Source organism: Danio rerio, chromosome 12 (genome assembly GCF_049306965.1).
Source record: "Danio rerio strain Tuebingen ecotype United States chromosome 12, GRCz12tu, whole genome shotgun sequence".
Lineage (NCBI taxonomy): Eukaryota > Metazoa > Chordata > Actinopteri > Cypriniformes > Danionidae > Danio > Danio rerio.
The window spans coordinates 25,077,800-25,098,805 of record NC_133187.1 but is presented as its reverse complement, the minus strand read 5'-3'; the positions used below and the strand labels follow the sequence as shown (position 1 = coordinate 25,098,805).

The 21,006-nt window shown below is 34.2% G+C and overlaps 2 protein-coding genes across 15 annotated transcripts in view; one reads left to right on the top strand and one right to left on the bottom strand.

Annotated features, from left to right (window-relative positions):
* The window catches only part of waca (WW domain containing adaptor with coiled-coil a), a 69,872-nt gene that overhangs the window by 42,829 nt on the left and 6,037 nt on the right, over nt 1-21,006 (bottom strand). For 2 of the 3 annotated variants that reach the window (XM_009306588.4, XM_005156197.4), the window contains exons 1-4: nt 11,724-11,953; nt 11,512-11,545; nt 10,533-10,719; nt 3,610-3,701 (exon numbers count right to left, since the gene is read on the bottom strand). In XM_009306588.4, the coding sequence (XP_009304863.2) occupies nt 3,610-3,701; nt 10,533-10,719; nt 11,512-11,545; nt 11,724-11,764 (354 nt within the window). In that variant the 5' untranslated portion in view covers nt 11,765-11,953. 3 annotated transcript variants of the gene reach the window in all.
* The window catches only part of mpp7a (MAGUK p55 scaffold protein 7a), a 207,739-nt gene continuing 204,394 nt past the window's right edge, over nt 17,662-21,006 (top strand). For all 12 annotated transcript variants that reach the window (XR_012387476.1, XR_012387475.1, XR_011017326.2 and 9 more), the window contains exon 1: nt 17,662-17,886. The gene's annotated coding sequence lies outside the window, so the exon portion shown is untranslated. The remainder of the gene's footprint in view (nt 17,887-21,006) is intronic.

Sequence of the window (21,006 nt, the reverse complement as noted above, 5' to 3'; positions counted from 1 at the left end):
CAGTTGATGAGTCCCTTCATGTTCCAACATGACTATACACCAGTGCTCAAAGCAAGGTCCATAAAGTCATGGCCGAGCAAGTGTGGTGTGGTGAAACTTAACTGACTCAACTTCAACCCAACAGCACACCTTTGGGATAAATTAGAGCTGCAAGCCAGTCCTTCTCATCCAACATCAGGGCCTAACCTCACAAATTCTCATAAACACACAACTAAACCTTGTGGAACCTTGTTAAATATTTAACTCTACAGATTAAGATTGGGATACCATTAAAGTTCAGGTGCATGTCATGGTATGTCCCAAAACTTCTGACAACATAGTGTATGTTTTGTTGGGTTTTGCATGTTTTGGGATATGGGAAATGTAATATAGATTGAATTTAAAACAAGGATTGTCAACAACAATAACTTGTAGCACAACATATTATTAAGAATGAGGAAAAAAAGCTACAAATAAAGTTGGCAGGTAAATGCCATTAAGAGACAGTTAACTGTGTGGAGGCTTATCAATCAAAATTTACAGCACAAGTAGATCCTGTTCTGCTAGATTAAACCCTACTTTGAAGTCAGAGCTAATTTAGTACATCAAAAAGTTGATCTTAATACAGAAATTGCTGAAGACAATCTTGTAACTACAAATGGGGGGCCAATTCCAGCCCCCATCAACCATCTTCGTCTTTTATACTATTTATTGCAACTAGTCAATTATTTGTAAATCAAAGGGCGAAGAAACCCCCGTTTCAGCAAGGGGTTTTCAAACCTTTAGTTTGAAAAAAGATAGTTATTTTAATAGTTATTTTTAAATATAGTCCATGGTTTCTGCAGGTTTTGTCAAATCAAATTTAAGACTTTAAGACCCCTTTAGGACTATTATGAATTAAATTATAGACGTATACACTGCTAAACACTAAGATTTTTTTTTTTCTGATGGCCCGGTTACTTCTGTAAATAGCTATTAATTGTTTTAATGGAAATTATGTCAAGAAATGCATTGCTTTATTTTTCTTTCCCTGATTAAAAAAACTTAATTTGGGAAATTTACTGCAAAAATGTCTAACCACTGTTGTGAATGGAGCCTTTTCCCATTTGAGTGTTTCGCAGTAGAGGAAGTTGTCTTAATAGGGCTGGGCGATTTGGCTACAAAATCAAAATATCAATAATTGAACATTTGAACTATTACATTTAATGAGCGATGGTTTAATTTTTTTATTACTTCTTAGCCCCCATAGTTCACTGACAAGTTTTGTACAGTAAATTATTACTGTACTTTGAAAGATGAAAGATGTTTAAATGAAGGGTGCATTATTGATTTAAAAATAACTGAAGGAAACACTATCTACTATCGATAATTATTTACAGAACATCAACGCTGAACAACAAAAAAATTAAAACATTGTCTAAAACCAATGAAAATAAAAAACTTGCACTTTTGGAAACAAAAAACATTTTCAATGTTTTTCACATTAAAAGTAGAAAATAAGCAGTATCTCTTCTAAATAAAATAACTAATTTTTCATGTAAATAATTTTTAATTTTAACTTTATAATTTTAAACACTGAATTTCTTGCATCTTTGGTAAACAATATTTAAATGCAAATATTAACATTAATAAAATGAAAATATGCCTGCTTCCAATCATCTTCAATGTAGTGCAAACATGCAATGTTTAGTTGCACTTTAACGAAGCCTGCACTGGACCATACCCATGCTTTTGATGCAGAAGTACAAATCAGCCTTAACAGAGCGGGGTCACTTGACTCCATGCGGGAAGTAGGGAAAGTATTTATTAAAAAAAAAATTTACCTGAAAAAATTAGATCAATTATAGGTTCTGAATGACGATTTTAATGAATTGCCCAGCCCTACATCATAGTTGGGTAAACGTAGAGTGCCGTGAATGGGTGAGTACAACAAAGAATTTCTTTACAATCCTATTTGCTGAAATGATAACAGGAAACTCCAATGTTATCAAAAAGTATCAAAAGTTATCAAACTTTCAGAAAAAGAAAAAAATGTTAATTGCATTAAAAACCTCGCACAAGTGGTAATTATAATTTTGTAATTCATGCAAATATGTTATAACACACACATAAATACATATTAATGTAAATACTTTTTAAAAAAAATCTAAATAAAGGATTCATTAGGATTCAAGGATTTGGAAATATTCTTGTAAAAATGGTTCATTGTATCTCTCTCTCTCTCTTTATATATAAGATATATATAATTGAGCAGATATATTGATTAAATAGAGAACAAAAAAAGGACTTTCTAACAACATAAAAAACCTAACCGACTGCAAAAATTTGTAATGTTTTTTCTCAAATTACTCTCAAAACACGATGTTCATTGCAAAACTACAATTAATACTGTTCATTTCATTGTACACGAAACTTCATCTCCGTCCTTGAAAAAAAAATCACAATTAAGTACTACATATTTCAAACCGTGAAGAAATTCACCTCTGTAAGCCTGCTGACAGCAAGCTTTAGCCTTCAACGTAATTACAAGGTTTAATACAAAACATAAAATCTCTGGAAAGGTAATTGAGCAGATAAAGTAGGTTTGATGAATGGGTTCATAAAATAGGTGGATCATCTTCCCATCTTAGAATGTGGAAAAGATTTCACCAAGCATATTGAGCACGACCTCATAACAAATAGAATGAAAGACCATTTTAAACCAAGAGTAGCACAAGGACAGAGATAAAAATAAAAAAAAATTTGGTTTCCATGCCACTTCAATATTATAAATTTTTTTTTAAGGCTCACCAAAATAATCTTGGATTCATAAAGAGAGCTTACAGCACAAATATTACATCCATTCATCAAGCTTGTTGAAACGAGCTTGGTTTTTTCCAACATATTTCACAAAGCAATCCCTTAAATTGACTATGGCTTGGCAGTCCAATATGGCATCACAAACGACCAAACAAATTATCTGAAATACTGTAATTATTTTTAAAACCTCATTACTAGAGAACCAAAACTATACGATGTCCATATTTTTCATAATCATAATCAGTAATTTGCAAAAATGAATGACCTAATGAAGAAGGTAGCAAAAGCACTAAATCATCTTTCTTTGCTTTGGTAAAGGTACACTGTGCCTTGTTACTCCCAAAAGAGCTCATATTATCTACAGCAAAGGGGACAGATGGTCTGCACACAGGAGGTTTGCCACACAACCAGACAACACATTTAACAGAGATGCCGAATTTCTGCCAGGAATAATTCTGCTGGGTCCAAATAATGGGCCCATAAAATAACATGCCACTTATTAGAAGTCTGAAATAGTTCAGCAGATATGCCAGAATAAATGTTTTCTATTTTGACTTCATTAGTACTAAATTAACGTATTTGAATTGCGACTTCCAGTATGACATCTATCCAACATGATTTTTGCAAAACTAATAGAACCAAAGGCTGTTATGATATCCTGGAATAGTCTGATTTATTCAATCATCACTCATTTCGATAACAGTCTGTTTGTGCCAAAAGGGCAAAGGGTTACTTTCACAATTAGAAAAGTATATGGCCTTGCTGTCTGTGCTGATTTCTGGCTCATTTCATGTTGCAGACAATGTAGATGACAGAGACTGTAGTGCTTACCGTGTCTGATGATTTGTTGGGATTCGAATGGGAGTTGGAGCTGTGCAGAGAGCTGTGGTTATGGGAGTTCTCTTGAGGAGATATACTGGTCCCTAGAAGAAGAAACATTTGAATTATTTGGATGACAATGAGGATTATGTTGTTTAAAACCAGCAGAGGACAATACAAACTGACACATGTATTACCACATCCATTTTATTACAACAACTCTACCAAAATATTATACCATGAGCTACTTCACACACAATATCCTAGAATTAGTTGCTTTTTTTTACTGCCCATACATTTAAGCATCAATATGAATCACTGTTACAGAAATAGAGCTTTTTATGATTGACTGATGCCGAGAAAAACACTTGCGGTGCTTCCTATTACTTTGAGTCATTAAACTCAATCAGTTTGAACCACACTAACTTGATTACAATGAACTAGATCCCAGATGAGTCTTAAAGTAGCAAAGATGACATATAAAATGAAAGAAGTGATGAATAAATAAGATTTGTAGCACTCATGACAGTGCATTTTATTATTGAGAAAGTGTTTGGGCTGCACAATACATCGGTTTAGAGTGCAAATCTGTAGTACTCGCATGGCAGGATCTGTAATGTCATATTGGCATTGTATTTAACCAGAGAAAACAGTTCAAAACATACAAAGTTTAACTCTAATCTAAGGCCCAGTCCCAGTTCTATTTGTGTACACCTAGCCTTTGAAACAGTGTGAAGGAAAAGGGCTTCAAAATTCACCCCTAATAAATGAGACAGCACTACATTTGCATTATTTTTTTGGTGATTATCTTCAGAAAATCAATATCATGTTATCATAACGTTATAATGTGGCATTAAGATTTTAACTGTACTTTACATTTACACAGTGGCCATATTCACGAACACAAAAACAACATTAACATTAAACCAGACACTGTAAAAAGGTCATTCCTAGCCACTTTCTGAAAGGGTATTCAAAAGTCAGAGTGACAGAATGTTGTGGGACTGCTTATTAGTAAACGTTGATAAATCTTACCAGGTTTGGTTCAATGAAAACGAACGAAAAAAAAACTTGATTTCGCTGTCCCTTAAGTAGGATTGAATGACAGAAGGATGAGTGTTGAGGTTTGGGCCTTTAAAATGTGACAGAATCAACTAGAAGTGCAAACACAATCTTAAAGAACTGATTAAAATGCAATAATGTAATTTGTGCAAAATGGGAAAAGCGCACAAAAGTGCCAAATGAAAAGACTTTTAGTTTGACTTTAAAAACTAAGAAAATAGGATTGCTTTTAGAAAAATTACAAGCATTCAATGATTACTCATTTTGACAAAAACCTAATAATCAACAGAACTGCAGAAAGATGCAGAACAGCATAATGATTTTACATTACACCAGACTCAAACTCTAAACGATACATCCGGCACACTCATAAATCACTAACTACCCACAAAACATTAGTCATGATAAAAAAACACATAGTGAATTTAATCTAATGACCAATAAGCATGAGACTACTCCAATACCCCAGCATTTTGGTCTGACCCTCAAACCACACGCTACCCATTTAAAGTAGGAGAAACTTGTCTTTGATGTTCTATTACAGCACAATGCCAATAAATAATTCCAAATTAAACGTTTTGTTCACTTGCCAGTTATCCAACTTTCTTTAGGTGGAAGAGAGTGTCAAGGTTATGGGACCAAGAAAGGTCAAGTTTGTCACATAGCAAGCATCAAGTGACCTACAGTCAAAACCTGCCAATCTACAAACCCTCACCGGTGCGTATTAGCTGCACACTCAGACTGCAGACAGCCCTTACAGTACAGACAGTTCTCAGAGAAGATGTGTCAGATTTGTGCCAGGAACAAGAATACAAACCCACTGTGAGTGTGGAAAGACTAGACTCAGACATAATATATGTCTCAATATACACTTAAAGAGTACATTAAATCAATATGCTTTTTTTTTTTTGTTGGTGGTCACAGAATGCTAGGTCTAAGGTTATATACTGCTTCATAATCAATTATCTTATGCAACATTAATGTTTTATCCAATCAAATGTTCTTCAAATGAGACTGGCTAGCCCAGAAATACACCCAAAGATGATAATGGTGTAGCAAATCAATGTAGCTTTTAAATTTTAAAATGCACACAAAAGAAATATAAAACAATTTTAAGCTAGCTGCAATTTGCATTGGCCTACATGTTATTGATTGAAGTATGTAGTGGAGTATTTCTCAAAGCAAAAAAAATGCTCTTATTAAAAAAACAAAAGAACAAGGGTACTAGTTGGAGAAGCAGGTAAAGCTTTAATAATGTTTAAAAAGTCAACTTAGCAGGTGTGGCCAAACCAGAAAACCTTGTTCAAAAAAATTCTTTTAGTATTTATGACAAAAGTTAAGAATAATTTTAATGATCCTGGCTAAGTTTAATTAGATGAAATTCATCAGATTCCATCCATACTTTGTATTCAGCCAAAAGTATATATCCCAAGATTGATCTTTCATGTATATTCTCATATAAATCACTACAATTTTTATGCTGAACATGCTGAAAAGAACTAAAAAGTCAATTATAAAAAAAATCTAAAGTTCCTTAATGTGCACAAGATGACATGTTTAAAAACTCAATGAAATCCACCATCTCTGATGTAACTATTAAAACTGCAGCACACCATCAATTAAACAGCTGTATTAAGAAGTGTCATGTAATTCTTCACTTGCTTTCAACATCTACAGCTTGATTGTAAGCTAGAAAATATATACATAGATGTTTTTTAATGTGTAAATCAAATAAAAATATATTTAAATGTTTATCATTTCACAGTTAACTTTCATGAAAACCTGGAGATAAAGACTGCATTTTCATTTAAACTTACAACAAACACATTTAAATAATTGTGTTGTTAACATATTTCGAAATAATGCTCGTCTTTTAAGACCAGACCGACAAATTAGATCCAAAGCTTTCAAAACCACTAATATTTTCAATATACTTTGCTAAAACTAATTTAAGAAGTCAATGTCTGCAAAAAAGCCACATTGCAAATAAAGTATATTCTTTGATTTTTGTCAGCAAAAAAGTAAGATAACATTTTCCTAACAAAAACACAGCGAGTAGCCCTATGCAACATCTTTATTTAAAATAGGCTAAAGCACCCAGCTGAGTGAGATCTGAAGCTCCCACAACTGCTTTATTCATCATTCCACTGTGGAATGCAGTCACTGTTCAGTTAGAAGACACATATATGAAGAAGCAATCCCGTTATCTTCTTATCGAAATAAGAGCTGCAAATTGGCATGTTGTGATAAAGTTCAACTGCCTTTATATGTATCAAGACTAGGTCAAGATTTCTAAATGTACAGATAAAAGAAGATTTACTGAATAGGAATGACATGGGTTCATCACACCAAGCATGATAACGTTTAAGATGACTTTAAAGAAATAATAACTTTACAAGCTTGTGGATATTCACTTGCGTCATCATATTTAAAATCCAGTGGGTAACAATCTGATATGATTCTTAATGCTTTTATTCTATGAGCATTTCCATGCAAGTCACCTTTGCAATTAAAAAAAAAAAAAAAAAAGATTTCACCAAAACCCTTTCTAAGTTTGTGTAGGCTTGTATTTTACAGTGCTGTAAAAAAACTCAAATATCTGTCAATGTTTTCAAACAATTATATTTGATTTACTAAAGTCACAAGTGCCAAATTCATGTCACATCCATAACCAAGCTTTTTCCTCTCCTTTTGATTAGCATTATTTCACTTGGGTTGAGCGGTTTAATTCACAAAATTTCTGCAAAGTATGTTGTAGACTGTAAACTCGCTGACTTTTTGTGTCACAGCCATAACGCATGTTTATTTCGTTCATTTAAAACAGTGGTCACCAAACTTGTTCCTGGAGGGCCGGTGTCCTGCAGATTTTAGCTCCAACCCTAATCAAACACACCTGAACAAGCTAATCAAGGTCTTATTAGGTATACTTGACACGTCCAGGCAGGTGTGTTAAGGCAAGTTGGAGCTAAACCCTGCAGAGACACTGGCCCTCCAGGACCAGGATTGGTGACCCCTGATTTAAAATATAAAAAAATGTATACAAACGGATATTTTTCTGATCCCATAACTCTGTGGTTAATAGTTTTGGAAAACATAAAAGTATGTTTTATTATAAGGTTGACTTACTTTCTATGTAAATTTGTTTTGAGATTTCACTGCAAATGTCACATCCATAACGCTGAAATTGCTCCTATTCATTAATTTACCAGTAATAATATTTATATTCAGTAAGAAATTTGACAGAAATTAAACAATACAATTACATTCTCTGTAAATAAACTTAATGTGACAAAAGTGTTATCCTTTGGAAAGACATGCAAAAAAGTTGTTTATTGCGGATGTTTTTCCCTAAAGGAAAGGCCTTGCATTTGAGGTTTCAGTTTAATACTAGAAATCAATATAGATTACTTACAAAAACTTAGCAAGAGTAATGCGTTTACAATAACAATACAACAGTATACATGATAATCCTATTAAATTACATTTTTTAAAAGATCTTATGTATAATTGCATTCATGCACAAGTGTTTACATCAGCGTGATCCATCAAAAACAGTTTGTACCTATATTTTTATATAACAAAAGAACAATCTCATAGAAATTAATGAATTTCAGACTATTTACAGCAGATCTGACTTAAGCACTTTAAATAATCTTGTTCTGGTACTTTATTCTGGATACTAATACAGTTGAGGTCTCTATTTTCCAACTCAGTGAATTGAAGAGTTAAAGGTGCAGTAGGTGATCGGTCTAAATGCTAAGCGGTTAGCATAACATCTTTGAAACACAATCCCTCCCCTGTCGTCCAAGGCCACACCTCCTCAAATTATGAACACGCACATTAAAGATGACAGAGACCCACTAGGTCATGTTATTTGCCAGTTAGAAAGCTTTATAGTACTTTATAATACTACAGTTCTGAATGAAAGTCTGTATTATTTATAGCATGTTTTTAGTTGTGTAGTTAGCAAGCAAACCTTTTCATCCCTCTGTTATCACTCTCTCAACAGTCTTAATATCTCACAGGTTTTGTCCTAAAGCGACTAATGTATGCTTATTGATTGGCCGGCAGCATGCAGGAATTACACTTAATACAAAGCCATACTGACATGCTGTTTCAGAGCGAATATTCAGAGTAGCATGGTAAACAATATAGGGAGCGTGTCACAGGTGGTCACTGTTCAAAAATGAACCAATGTGATGTGAATATAAAAGCAACTTCAGCCTAGTAAAGCAGGCTAGGCAGAATAGCGCTATTTACTAATGTTTTGTTATTAAACTAAAAAATAATCAATGCTGTAAAAGGTCTCTAATGAAACTGAAAATAGTTGCATCATCTTTTGCCGGAAGATTTCAGCGGCTGAACAACACTTCTGTCCATATAACCCATTCCTAATGGGTCCATATAACCCATTCCTAACAATCTACATCAGCTTTGCATGACTAAAATGCTTTCAAAACATACCATTACCTGTCTAAAAGAAATATTTCAGGCATGGAGTCATCATTCCAACAGAGTGCAAAAGTAACTCCAATATTGATCTAGGATTTTAAAAAGTTTTGATTATGAGATTGTTTTCAGCACTGTCACTCGTGTCCACTGCCCGTGTAAACGCACGGCACGATCTGCGCGAACGGGTTGGCAGTTGTTCAAATCTACATTTGTTGACAGACAGTTTGGGCTTCTTATCGGAATTATAGGTCCGAAAATATTTAATTGGATGAACTTTTTTTTGTCTTATGGCTTACCCAAGAATATAAAAATACATATAAATACATTTAGATCATTTACTTTAATCATTACTATAGACTTTTAACCAGCACAACAAATTTTTTTTCTGAAGACCATCACCTACTGCTGCTTTAAGAAATCAATGGCTAAATAAACAAATGAATCAAGTGGTAAAATATCATGAAATGTATATGAAGAAACTGATGATCACAGTGAAACTCAACTAAACTTGACTTGCCAGCTTGACATAGCAACATTTGATCGATCAAAATCATGAGTGCCCATATGATACGGAAAGAAATGTGAACTTCATCTGTAGAGCTGCTTAAAGTGTCGCCAACATTTTATTGGTTTATGCAAGAAAAAACTATTTATTAATTTACAAAAAATCTTATTTTGACATCTTGCCAAAACAGAAATTCTGTTTAATGTTCAGCTAATTCAATAAAGTTTCATTCAAGAAACTTTAACAAATGTATTACTATTGTATTGTATAACTTACATTTCAAAGTAATAATAATAAAAACTACGTATTAAAACAAAAGAATAAAATAAATAATAAAAATGAATAACAATTTTTTAACCATTTAATAATAAATCAACCGTCACTTCAAACCAGTTTGGTTCCGAACATTACTTAAAGTATGTTTTATTTTATGCTTGAGCAGTAGAAAACAAGCACAGGTATGCAAAAGACATGATGCTGAGGAAATAGTCTTAATTTTCATTTTTGGTTAAACTATCCAATAGAACTATAAAAAACAGATTTATTCTAGCATAGCTAAAAACATGCTTAATGTTTCCCATATCAATAAACTCATGTGGATCTGGCAAAAAAGCATTAGGAATTCTGCAGGACATTTTCAAGTGATATGAAATTATTACAATTCTATCTCTCACAATTTCTGATTTGAAAGCTAGGCAATCCCTGTGAAATGCATTTAACTTTGTCTCTTTAACCAAACACAGCAACATGACTAACACAAAAGGATGATTTCTGACTAGTTGTGTTTCTATAGAAAAACCTAAGCACTAATTGAGAACGCCATAAGGTTTACAACACAGATCCATGACCAGTATCAGCCTCAGACCTGTGCATCTAATCAAACGATCAATATGACTCCCGGCCTTCCCCTTCTTACCTCCTTCTCGCTCTCTCCCTCTGTGTGGATGGATGGCTTTTGCTCTGCCATGGCCAGTGTTGTCCATGTGTTTATTGTCTGGACTGTCTGATCTCCGCAGCATCTTGCATGGTGGAGTGGCATCATTACTGTCGCGCATCTTCTCATGTCTGTGATCCGGGTGACTCTTGGATGAGTACTTAAGAGTCTGTCAAAACATGACATTTCTGCATTGAACTATGCTGCACAATTACTCTCTCTCAAATGCATTAAGGAGCTGGTTTATAGTGGACATAGCTGATATTACATAGCTGACAAGCCTGTTTACCCTGAGAGGACTATGTTTGATGCTACTCTAAGGTGTTTTTGACTAGCAAACAAACATCTGACATGTTTTAAATTAATAAAACATTTCATAGGACTATATTATGTATATTAATGTTGTCATACCATATCTTTACTTTTTTCAGTTAACTAACGTAACATGGAAAGTCTATAAGGACAATTATGCCATTCTTAACTATATCTTAATCATTTACACGATAACTGCATTCGTTTTATTTGGATATGGTTGCACTAACTAGCTATCAAGACGGCTGTTTATAAACAACCTCTTGGCCTTAAATTATATTTACGACATAAAAGTTTTTCTAAAACATCTTATTATGCCCCATAATATCATGATAATACATTTTATATTACCAATTTTGATGAAACTCGCAGTAAACGCAGGCCTGGTGTAGCCGCTAGCAAGCTAACGTTAGCCTGTTAAAGTCGCTAGCGCCCTGGGCGCATTTAAAATGTGATAAATTCGACGGGCAAGCGATTTACGACAGTGTAAATTCATGTTCACATCCTAAAATATACGTGTTTGTCGTTTTAAGCTGATCTCCGGAAAAATACGACACTTTTTTGCTCTGTTTTACGCACAGAGGCCTGTACTGCTTCAAAAGCCTGGACTAGATTTACCCCATTTTAATCTTATTTGTTTCAGATCTACCTGATAGGGCTGAGAATCCCTTCGGTCGGTGCACCTATGAAATAAAACAAAAAAGAGAGACAAAATTAAAGTCAAAACCCATTTTGACTAACATTGTTAGAAATTGCAACAGCTGAATCGGCTTCCTTAAGTTTCTACTTATTTTGGTTTGGCTAAAAATGGCGGATTGTCAAAGCGGAGAAGGAAAATCGTAGTATAAAACAGCTCTTTACCCATCGCCGAGTCTCGGTTGTTTCCTTGCATACATTACCATCAATGCCGTGTTAGTGTGTGTGAAGTAGATGTGAAAGATGGGCGACTTATTTTGCTTTAGGAGTGGGCTATCGACGACACGATCGCGTATATTATTTCAATAGTTCTGGCTATTGGAGTCGCTCTTCGCCTCTGCTAGTCAGTAGAGCGCCCTCGGTCCATCTCCCACTCACACACACACCAAAACTCTGCCCCTATCTACAGAACAGCGAAGCTCAGCCTTCCTCACACACCTCAATCCGGGTTACTTCGGGGCTCGCTTCGGATACACTCGGCTACTGTCGGGATATTTCGGCCGCAAATACAGTTCTGAAGTAAGTAGCGCATGTGAACACGAAGCATCGGTGAGGATGTTCACTGGGATAAAACAAGTCTAAACCAACTGTGCTTGAATTACTCACAAAGAAGTTTAATTCTCATTCAATTTTAGGTTTGGAAAAGTGTTGACTTTCAGTGCGAGCAATTTTAACCCAATACTGACATCTACTGGACGTGTTGAGTCAGTACTGGAAGATGGATGCAGTGCAGAAAGGCCCTGATGCAGTATGACTCACTAAAACAAGTGAGTCTGGGGAATTCTGGGAAAAGATGCATGATGTGAGCGCACTTTTTAAATGAGACAGCAACAGGAACAATGTCAAAAATATCACAAGTGGAACCGAGTCCTTCCAGGTAATATGAAGTGAGAAAAAACAAGATTGTTATTTGAAACCATTCATTGCAAAATATAGTGTTTTAAATCTAATATAAATTAAGTTGGCTTTAAAACTAATGTTCTAAACGTAAAATATCTGCCAGTAGCAATTAGAGCTGTAGGTTCTCTTGGGTAATGTATATGTGCACATTTAGTCTGGATTTTTGTCTGTTTTTCCATGTAAATTTTGTGCCAGTTCTGCCAAATGAGATGAAGAGTGTGGGTGGATATTTACAGGTCATACAGATTTTCAGTTGCATTCAAACTTGAGTTATTGCAGATTTAAAACCCTGTCAGCTCTTCAAAAAATTGTTTATTCCAAGCTAAAAAATAAGTATTTTAAGTTTGCATATTGTTTTATTAAAACTTGTACTGATAATAGACTTCAATTAATAAACTAAAGAAAGTGCTATTCACCCTTTCAGTATTGTATTTTATAAGTTCACTTGTAGTTGCAGTCCAAACAAAAACACATTGTACTTTAAAAAAATCTTGCTGCCATTTGTTTTGGATGAATCAAATAGCTTTTCTAGTCATCTCAACTTACATCAGTCAAACTGATTTAAAATATTAAGATAAACTTTGTATAACAAAAAAAATAAACAAAACAACAATAAAAAAACATTTTGATGGGACAGTGGCGCAGTGGATCGCCTCACAGTAAAAAGGTCGCTAGTTTGAATCTTGGCTGAGTCAGTTGGCATTTCTTTGTGGAGTTTGCATGTTCACCTTGTGTTCACATGGGTTTCGTCCAGGTGCTCCGGTTTCCCCCACAAGTCCAAAGACATGCGCTATATGTGAATTGGGTAAGCTAAATAGTCCATAGTGTATGTGTGTGAATGAGAGTGTATGGATGTTTCCCAGTGATGGGTTGCAGCTGGAAGGGCATCTGCTGCGTGAAACATATGCTGAAAAGAATGAATGAATGGGTGAATTAAAAAAAAAAACATTTGTTACCAACTTTTGTCATATAGTTTTTTACAGTGTGAGCACTCTGAGATTTATACAGTAAATTAAAAATTTCAAGAGTTCATTCAGAGCAGGGTTAATCTGCTTTCAGCTACACCCCCACTGCTGGAATCAGCTTCCAGAAATGATCAGATGTGCTCCAACAACAGGTACAATCAAATCAAGACTTAAAACACATCTGTTTAGCTGTGCCTTTACTGAATGATCACTGTGCTATGTCTGACAGATCACACTAATATGTCTTTTTTTTTCTTTTTTTTCTTTTAAAAGCTGTTTAACACATTTTAATCTGTTTTTAATCATTTTATTTTTAGTTTTTTCCTTGTATTTTCTTTCTTTCTTTCTTTCTTTCTTTCTTTCTTTCTTTCTTTCTTTCTTTCTTTCTTTCTTTCTTTCTTTCTTTCTTTCTTTCTTTCTTTCTTTCTTTCTTTCTTTCTTTGAATAAAGAACTTTGAATTACCATGGTGTATGAAATGTGCTATAAAAATAAACTTGCCTTGCCTTACAGTACACGTAAAAACTAAAAAGTGGGAAAATTCAGTATAAATAATAAAGTGAAAATAGTGAAATAGCATATTTACTACCTTGATATTTGTATATTGATTACATAAAGTGCACTTCATACATTTGAATTCTACTGAAACAAACTTATACAGATTGTTTTAAACCATGCAGCATCACTGACATAAACAGGAATATAAAAGTGATACAAACTTCATCTTAAACTTAATAGCTTAAATTTAAAGTGAGAAGTAACCTGTTAGTGGCAGTTCCATTAAAAGTTGCTTCGGTTAATTTCATTAATGGTGTTAAAGCGACAGTATACCCAAGGCGGAAATGTTGATCATCATTTACTCACCCAAGAGTTTCTTTCTTCTGTTGAACACAAAATAAGATATTGTGAAAAAAACTAAAAACCTGTCACCATTGACTGCTGTATTTGTTTTTCCTACCATGGAAGTCAGTGGTTATATGTTTTCAGCTACAGGGTGAGTAAACAGTGAGTGGATTATCATTTTTTGGGTGAACTGTCCCTTTAATGTTGCAAAGTTAATCAGTTACGATATGAAACAAATTTAATGAAGCAGTACAAGCATGCATTATTGGGTTCAAATGATTTAGTTTGGTTCAACAGCTGTGCTTGTGTTACAAAGTTAATCTGTGCATGTGTTGCAAAGTTAATCTGTGCATGTGTTGCAAAGTTTATCAGTTATTAATGGTTTCTAAGACTGTCATAGGTCACATTAAAATTGTATAAAAGAGTGTTAATACAGTCAAATCCATACTGTTTCTCTGAATGTCTAAAAATTAAGCTCCATGACATTATGTTGTGTCTATAGTACTCTCCCCATAAAAAACTGGAGTTATTGTCATGAAGTTTTTCAACTATTTGCTCATAGTTTATTCCAAATATCTAAACAGCAAAAATCCTCTTTTAGCATCATTGTTGGATACACTGTTTTCTAACAATGAAAGCAGGTGCATCAGCACACTGATTGTTCGAGTCCTTTATCAGCTCTTGAGCACATGTGCTTCTAGAATAAGTTTACACATTTTCCATGTTACACTGTTAAGAAATGTACAAAATAAAACAGATTTTCTGAATAATTTAATAGCTTTAACTTTAAAGTTTAAGAAGTGTGTTTTCCAGTGATGCATTAAACCAGAAGATAATTTATTATTCTTAGTACGAAGAGCAATATACTAAAGTACTAAAGTATATTTTTTCAATTTGGATTTAAAAGGGTCTTGATGAATCTATTGATGCCAGTGTGTAATTTATCAGCCCTTTTCTGGTTTAAATTTTTTATTATTAGAAATTTTTGCAGACATTCCCTTGAAAATATATTTTTTTTATTAAAAATAAAATAAAATTATAATAAATCAATAACAAACAACAGTCAAAAAATAATAATTAAACAAAAAATAAAAAATAAACATGCTTTCCCCCAACCAACCACCCACTAGTTCAACAATAAACATAGGTACTAAAGGCATAGTAAACATATTAATCACAAGTTTGTAAAAAAGAAAATAAAAGGGGACCAACTCTTTTTCAAATAACAAAACCCTGTTGTATGTGCCATCAATCTGTCTCTTGTCTTGTTTCTTCCTTCGAATTATTAGGGTTTTAACCTGAGTAAGACAATCCAGTGATGTTGTTTTAAAAATGTTTAATAAAAACTTAACTGAACTATATTACATGGTAAAAAAATGGTCTTGGTTCCACCTTCATGACACAACTTCTTCCTTCCTGGAAGTGACATCAGCATATACTCTATATTAAAAAATATTTAATTATTTAGTTATTATTTTTGCTTTTCACATTATTATTCATTTAACATAAATAAAACAATGACAGGCTCTTATACCTGTCTATTAGGGTATATCTATTTTTTTCCAGATGTCATGTACCGGTTAACTCTCTCAGCCATAATTTAAGAGTTGAAACTGGCAAGTTGGAACTGGCAAGAGTTGGCAAAGATCAACCCATATGAAACATACTGTTGTTGTACCTATGTAAGTCTCAAAAATTCTTCGGAAACTCAAAATATAATTAATATAGGATCTGGTTCAATCAGAATGTTTAATGTAACTGAAAAAACTTTAAGTATTTTGTTCCAGAAACTTTGTAATTTGGGACACATAACATAGGAATGAGACAGGGTGGAATCTAAAAACTGACATTTGTCACACACTGTGGACACTTCTGGAAACATTCATCAGCCCTTTTCTGCTAACAGATTAGCATAACCACACTTTTAATATACTCTGTTTTGTCTTTAATATACAGAAAACATTATGATTTCACAGGTGGTAAAAATATTTATACAATGCATTTATCACAAGTAGTTCATTCTACAAACTGAGATCAGTTTATAGATGTTGCATAATGTCAAGAAAACAAATACAAAACACTGCCATTATAAAATTACACCAAATACATTAAACTCTCATTTATAAACACAATGTTTCCAAAATCATGTTGATGAATAAGAAGATAAAAAAAGATTAAGAAACAAGAAATAAACATTAGATGTGAAGTGGCCAAACAGAAATATCAGTTTACTTTTTTCATTGTAAAATGTTTTTATGGTCTTTTGCTATTTTAATGATCCAAAATGACACATTAATCTGTATTTTACCATAAAGTTACTATAAAGTTATATTATAAAGTTGAAATGTCCCAAATGAAATCACTGTATTCAGAACAGGAATATATTTAACTTATTAACAAATTTTACTTTAGCGTTTTTATCTTAAAAATTACAAAAAAAAATTACAAAAACAAAAATACAAAAAAAAAAACAAAAAACAATCTAAGAAAAAGTTGTATTATGATTATTTTTCCTATTTGATTTCAACTCATGATCAGACCTGGATTGTGTTATGAAGGAAAATATATCACTGACCAAAACCTCACAGTCATAAAGCTGTGTACATGTAGTTCTCAATATCCCCATGCAAGAGTTTTCGATTTCAAATCTCAACCACGAGGGGGTGATGTAGTAGTGGTAGTCATGACATAAAGGTGTTGCGTGTTTTCATTACTACTCAAGGGCTAAATCGGCATTGCTTATGTATTAAGTGTACGCATGACAGATGAGCTATTCTGAATCCCAGCCTTTAGGTAGCAAACAATTGCCTTTCTTTCCTTTTTTCTTTATAAAACCTACAACTGAAGATACAATTTCAGTAGCTCTTTGTAGTGGACTATTGACAACTAAACATTTTGTTATGTGTTGAAACTAAACCTCGGTTTAAACCTTATGAAGCATTGTCTTGAAACTTGTCAAACCAGTCTGCGTTCACGATTTCCTCACTGAAGAAAACCACTGACTGAAGCAAGGAAGGACTAGCGTGTCGAGACGGATAATTTCAAGTTATAAGAGATACATAGATAGGGTTTAATATTAAAAAATTTATAGAATAATAAATACACAAACTGACAGTCGTGCTCTGGAACAGGAAAGACAGGTGTATTGTCGTCTGAACTCTCATTCCAGGAAATGAGTCTTAGCAAATGAGGCATCCAAAACAACACTGAAAGGTGTCGTTATGAGTTATTAACGTATGTACACTCTCCATGTAGAGCTCTTATAATAAAGCATAATTTTGTATAGAATAAGGGCAGGTGTGGCATATGATTGATTATGTAATCGCCAATCGGATTTCAGGATTACACTTCAGTCCCGCCCTATTTCTGTTAACTGTCCAATCAACAATAAGATTACTTCCGCCCGCCTGCCTCGTTGAACGCAGATTGTACAAGGCGTTTTGTCTGGAAAGAAAAACACTTTGAACGCGAACACCAATTCAAAGTCTGGGATTTATTACTTTACATTCGTTATTTTTGGCTTTTGAAAGCAAAGTCGAGGCAACTTTTTTAAAGGGAGTGACTATACAAGAAGCTCAAGACGTCTTGACTGGACTTCCTAAACACAATACACACAGCCCGAGTGAGTAATAGCAACTTATTTATTTTCAGGGGCCACGAGCTAAATGTTTACGGCGTTGTTTATACATAAACATGACCACCAGTCGTACAGGTGTAGACTTTGAGGGGAGTGTCAAACTAAGTTTTTTTCAAAGCTCGACTATTGACTTATTTCATTGTTTTTGTGAGTCCTGTTTTGCTCGAGGCAACGGGTGCACTTGACAGCGCGAGGTCTCTTTGTCAAATGCACCCGACTGCTCAGCTAAACTAGACGAACAAAATCAAATTACTCCAAGTCCCACTATCCTGGAAGCATTGAGGGGATCTGCGTTATTTCAGCAGAAAGTGTTGACGCGGAGCTTGACACTGACATCACCGGCTGGGTTCTCCCTGAGCAACAGGCACACTCATTATTACTCATCGTGAATGCTCGACTGGTTTGACCTAAAACGCTATTTCAGATCTAATAATACTAAAGTTAAAGTTATATTTGTCAGATTAAACTTTTGAGAGGTTATTTAACTTGGGCTGTTGCTTTTTAGTTGACGTGACATGGCAAAGCAATGTCCTGTTCATCACAGTATTTGCCAGAAATTCTGCAGTTTTTGTGCTTTTGTTATGAATTCATTATTTGAATCATATTTAATCACTTTTTATTTTTTGTGTAATAAATTGTTATAAATTACATTGCAAAAAGCCTTTAATTATTATAAGCTATTTTCATTTATTCATTCACATAAACTCAAGTTCATTCATTCATTCATTCATTCATTCATTCATTCATTCATTTTCATTTTGGCTTACTCCTTTTATTAATCATGGGTTGCCACAGCAGTATTAACTGCCACCTTATCCAGCATATGTTTTACTTAGCGAATGCCTTTCCAGCCACAACCCAACACTGGGAAACAGGGGCGTAAGTGATTTTTTTAAAAGTGGGGGGACAGCTGTAGGAGATCCAAAAGTTTACATTTATATAATTATTAGTCACCTGTTTCTAAATGGTCTGTCTCTAAAAGTGAGGGGGATGTATCCCTGCCCCCCGGTTGCTATGCCATTGCTGGGAAGTGCCCATACACTCTTACATACACACTTATACATTACGACCAATTTAGCTTATTCAATTCCCTTATAGCGCATGTCTTTGGACTGTGGGGGAAATCGGAGCACCCGGAGGAAACCCACACGAGCACTGGGAGAACATGCAAACTCCACACAGAAATGCCAACTGACCCAGCCAGGGCTTGAACCAGCAACCTTTTTGCTGTGAGGCGATTGTGTTACCCACTGTACCACTGGGATGCCGTAAACACAAGTTGTTGTTGACGATGATAATATTAATAATAATAATAATAATAATAATAATAATAATAATAATAATAATATGTACACAACAAACTTTCTGGTAATTTTATGTTTCTGTGACCTTAAAACACAATTTAATGTGAAATTAAAGATGCCAATAAAATACCTATAAAAATCCATTTAGAGAATTCTGTATTATTCATGCATACAGTACATTGTGCCCTATTTTTGTGTGTATTATTATAATTTCTGTACTAGGGTGGGGCCATTAATTGAAAAGTAATTGAATTCGACATTCGAAACCTATAATTGATCTACTTTTTTTGATTAGTTTCCCTACCATAACTTTTAAAAACATTAAAAATAATTATTTTTGTTACCAAAAGTACAAGTTATTTATTTTCACGTTTTCATAAGAAAAAAAAGTGACTGTTCATTTTAAGATGTGTGTGTGCGCGTGTGTGCGCGTGTGTGTGCGTGTGTGTGCGTGTGTGTGCGTGTGTGCGTGTGTATATGTGTGTGTATATGTGTGTGTATATGTGTGTGTATATGTGTGTGTATATGTGTGTGTGTATGTCTTTGTGTGTGTGTGTGTATGTGTGTGTGTTTCAGCTGTTCAACGTTGATGTTCAATAAATAGTCATAGATAGTGTGTGTTTTTAATTATTTTAAAATCACGTAATGCAACCTTCAATCAGAAATCTCTTACTTGTCGTATGTGAGCATATTTATTACTGTATAACACCTTTCAGTGAACTATGATGGGCAAAAAAAAAATCGTTCATTAATCGTAATCTAGTTAAAATTAATCGAGATTTAGATTTTTGGCCAAATCGCCCAGCCCCTTTCCATACCATTAAAGACACTTTAAAAACAAATAATATTAAAGGATGATATCAGTTAGATGATTTACAATTCTAACAGAGAAATCAAAATACATTTGCTTTGCATTTTCTAGGTGTGTTTTCATAACTTCGCCTTGAGGCTTTGGTCCGTTTACCCCTCTGGGATATTCTTAACAACAGCCCATTATAAAAGCAGAAATAGCAGTGTAATATTTCATTCTACGCCCCAACCAGTTGTATCGTAGTGAAATGATAAAGAATTCAAAGCACGAAAGGACTGCAAACGCATTCTAACCTTTGTCCAAATGGGTACTGAGAGTTTTCTCAGCCCTGCTGCCCTGTGGGAAACGCTGGAGACAGTGGTTTGTTTGAGACTGGCTATCTGCTGTGTCAGATATCGCAGCTCAGAAGTGCCCTGTCTGCACTCTCTCTGACTCCACTCTTCTTGACCTCTTTACACGCAGTCACTCTCGCTCCTCGTCTCGCAGTGTCAGTTGACAGGCCGACGTTACGATCCATGTCCTGATCGTTCGCTCATTTGATGGCTGTAACCTTTTAGAGCTCAAGTAATTAAACACAAGAGAGAAAGGAAAATGTGTGACTTTAACTACAGTTCTCAGAGGTCATTTGGCATAACCGTGTGGATAGACTAGAATGCAGAGAATTCCCTGCATCCCTTTGAATTCCAGGTCTAATGTGTACTGACAGCAGGGACTGTTTTCTTTTGGAGGATCGACAGGATTAGTGAAATATGAAAGGCTGAACATAACCGGTTGGAGTATTTGGGAAAGATATAATCAGTGGGTTAAGCTGAGGTGATGTGCAGATTGTGCACCTGCTTTGGAGCCTGAAATGACAATCTTGTAGACACATTATCTGGTTTAACCATAATTGTCAAACTGTGATCACATGGCTTTTAATATAATCATTCACTTTGGGAGGGTGTACACTTTGTAGCTTGATGCTTTTTTTCTGATTAGATGGCATTTATT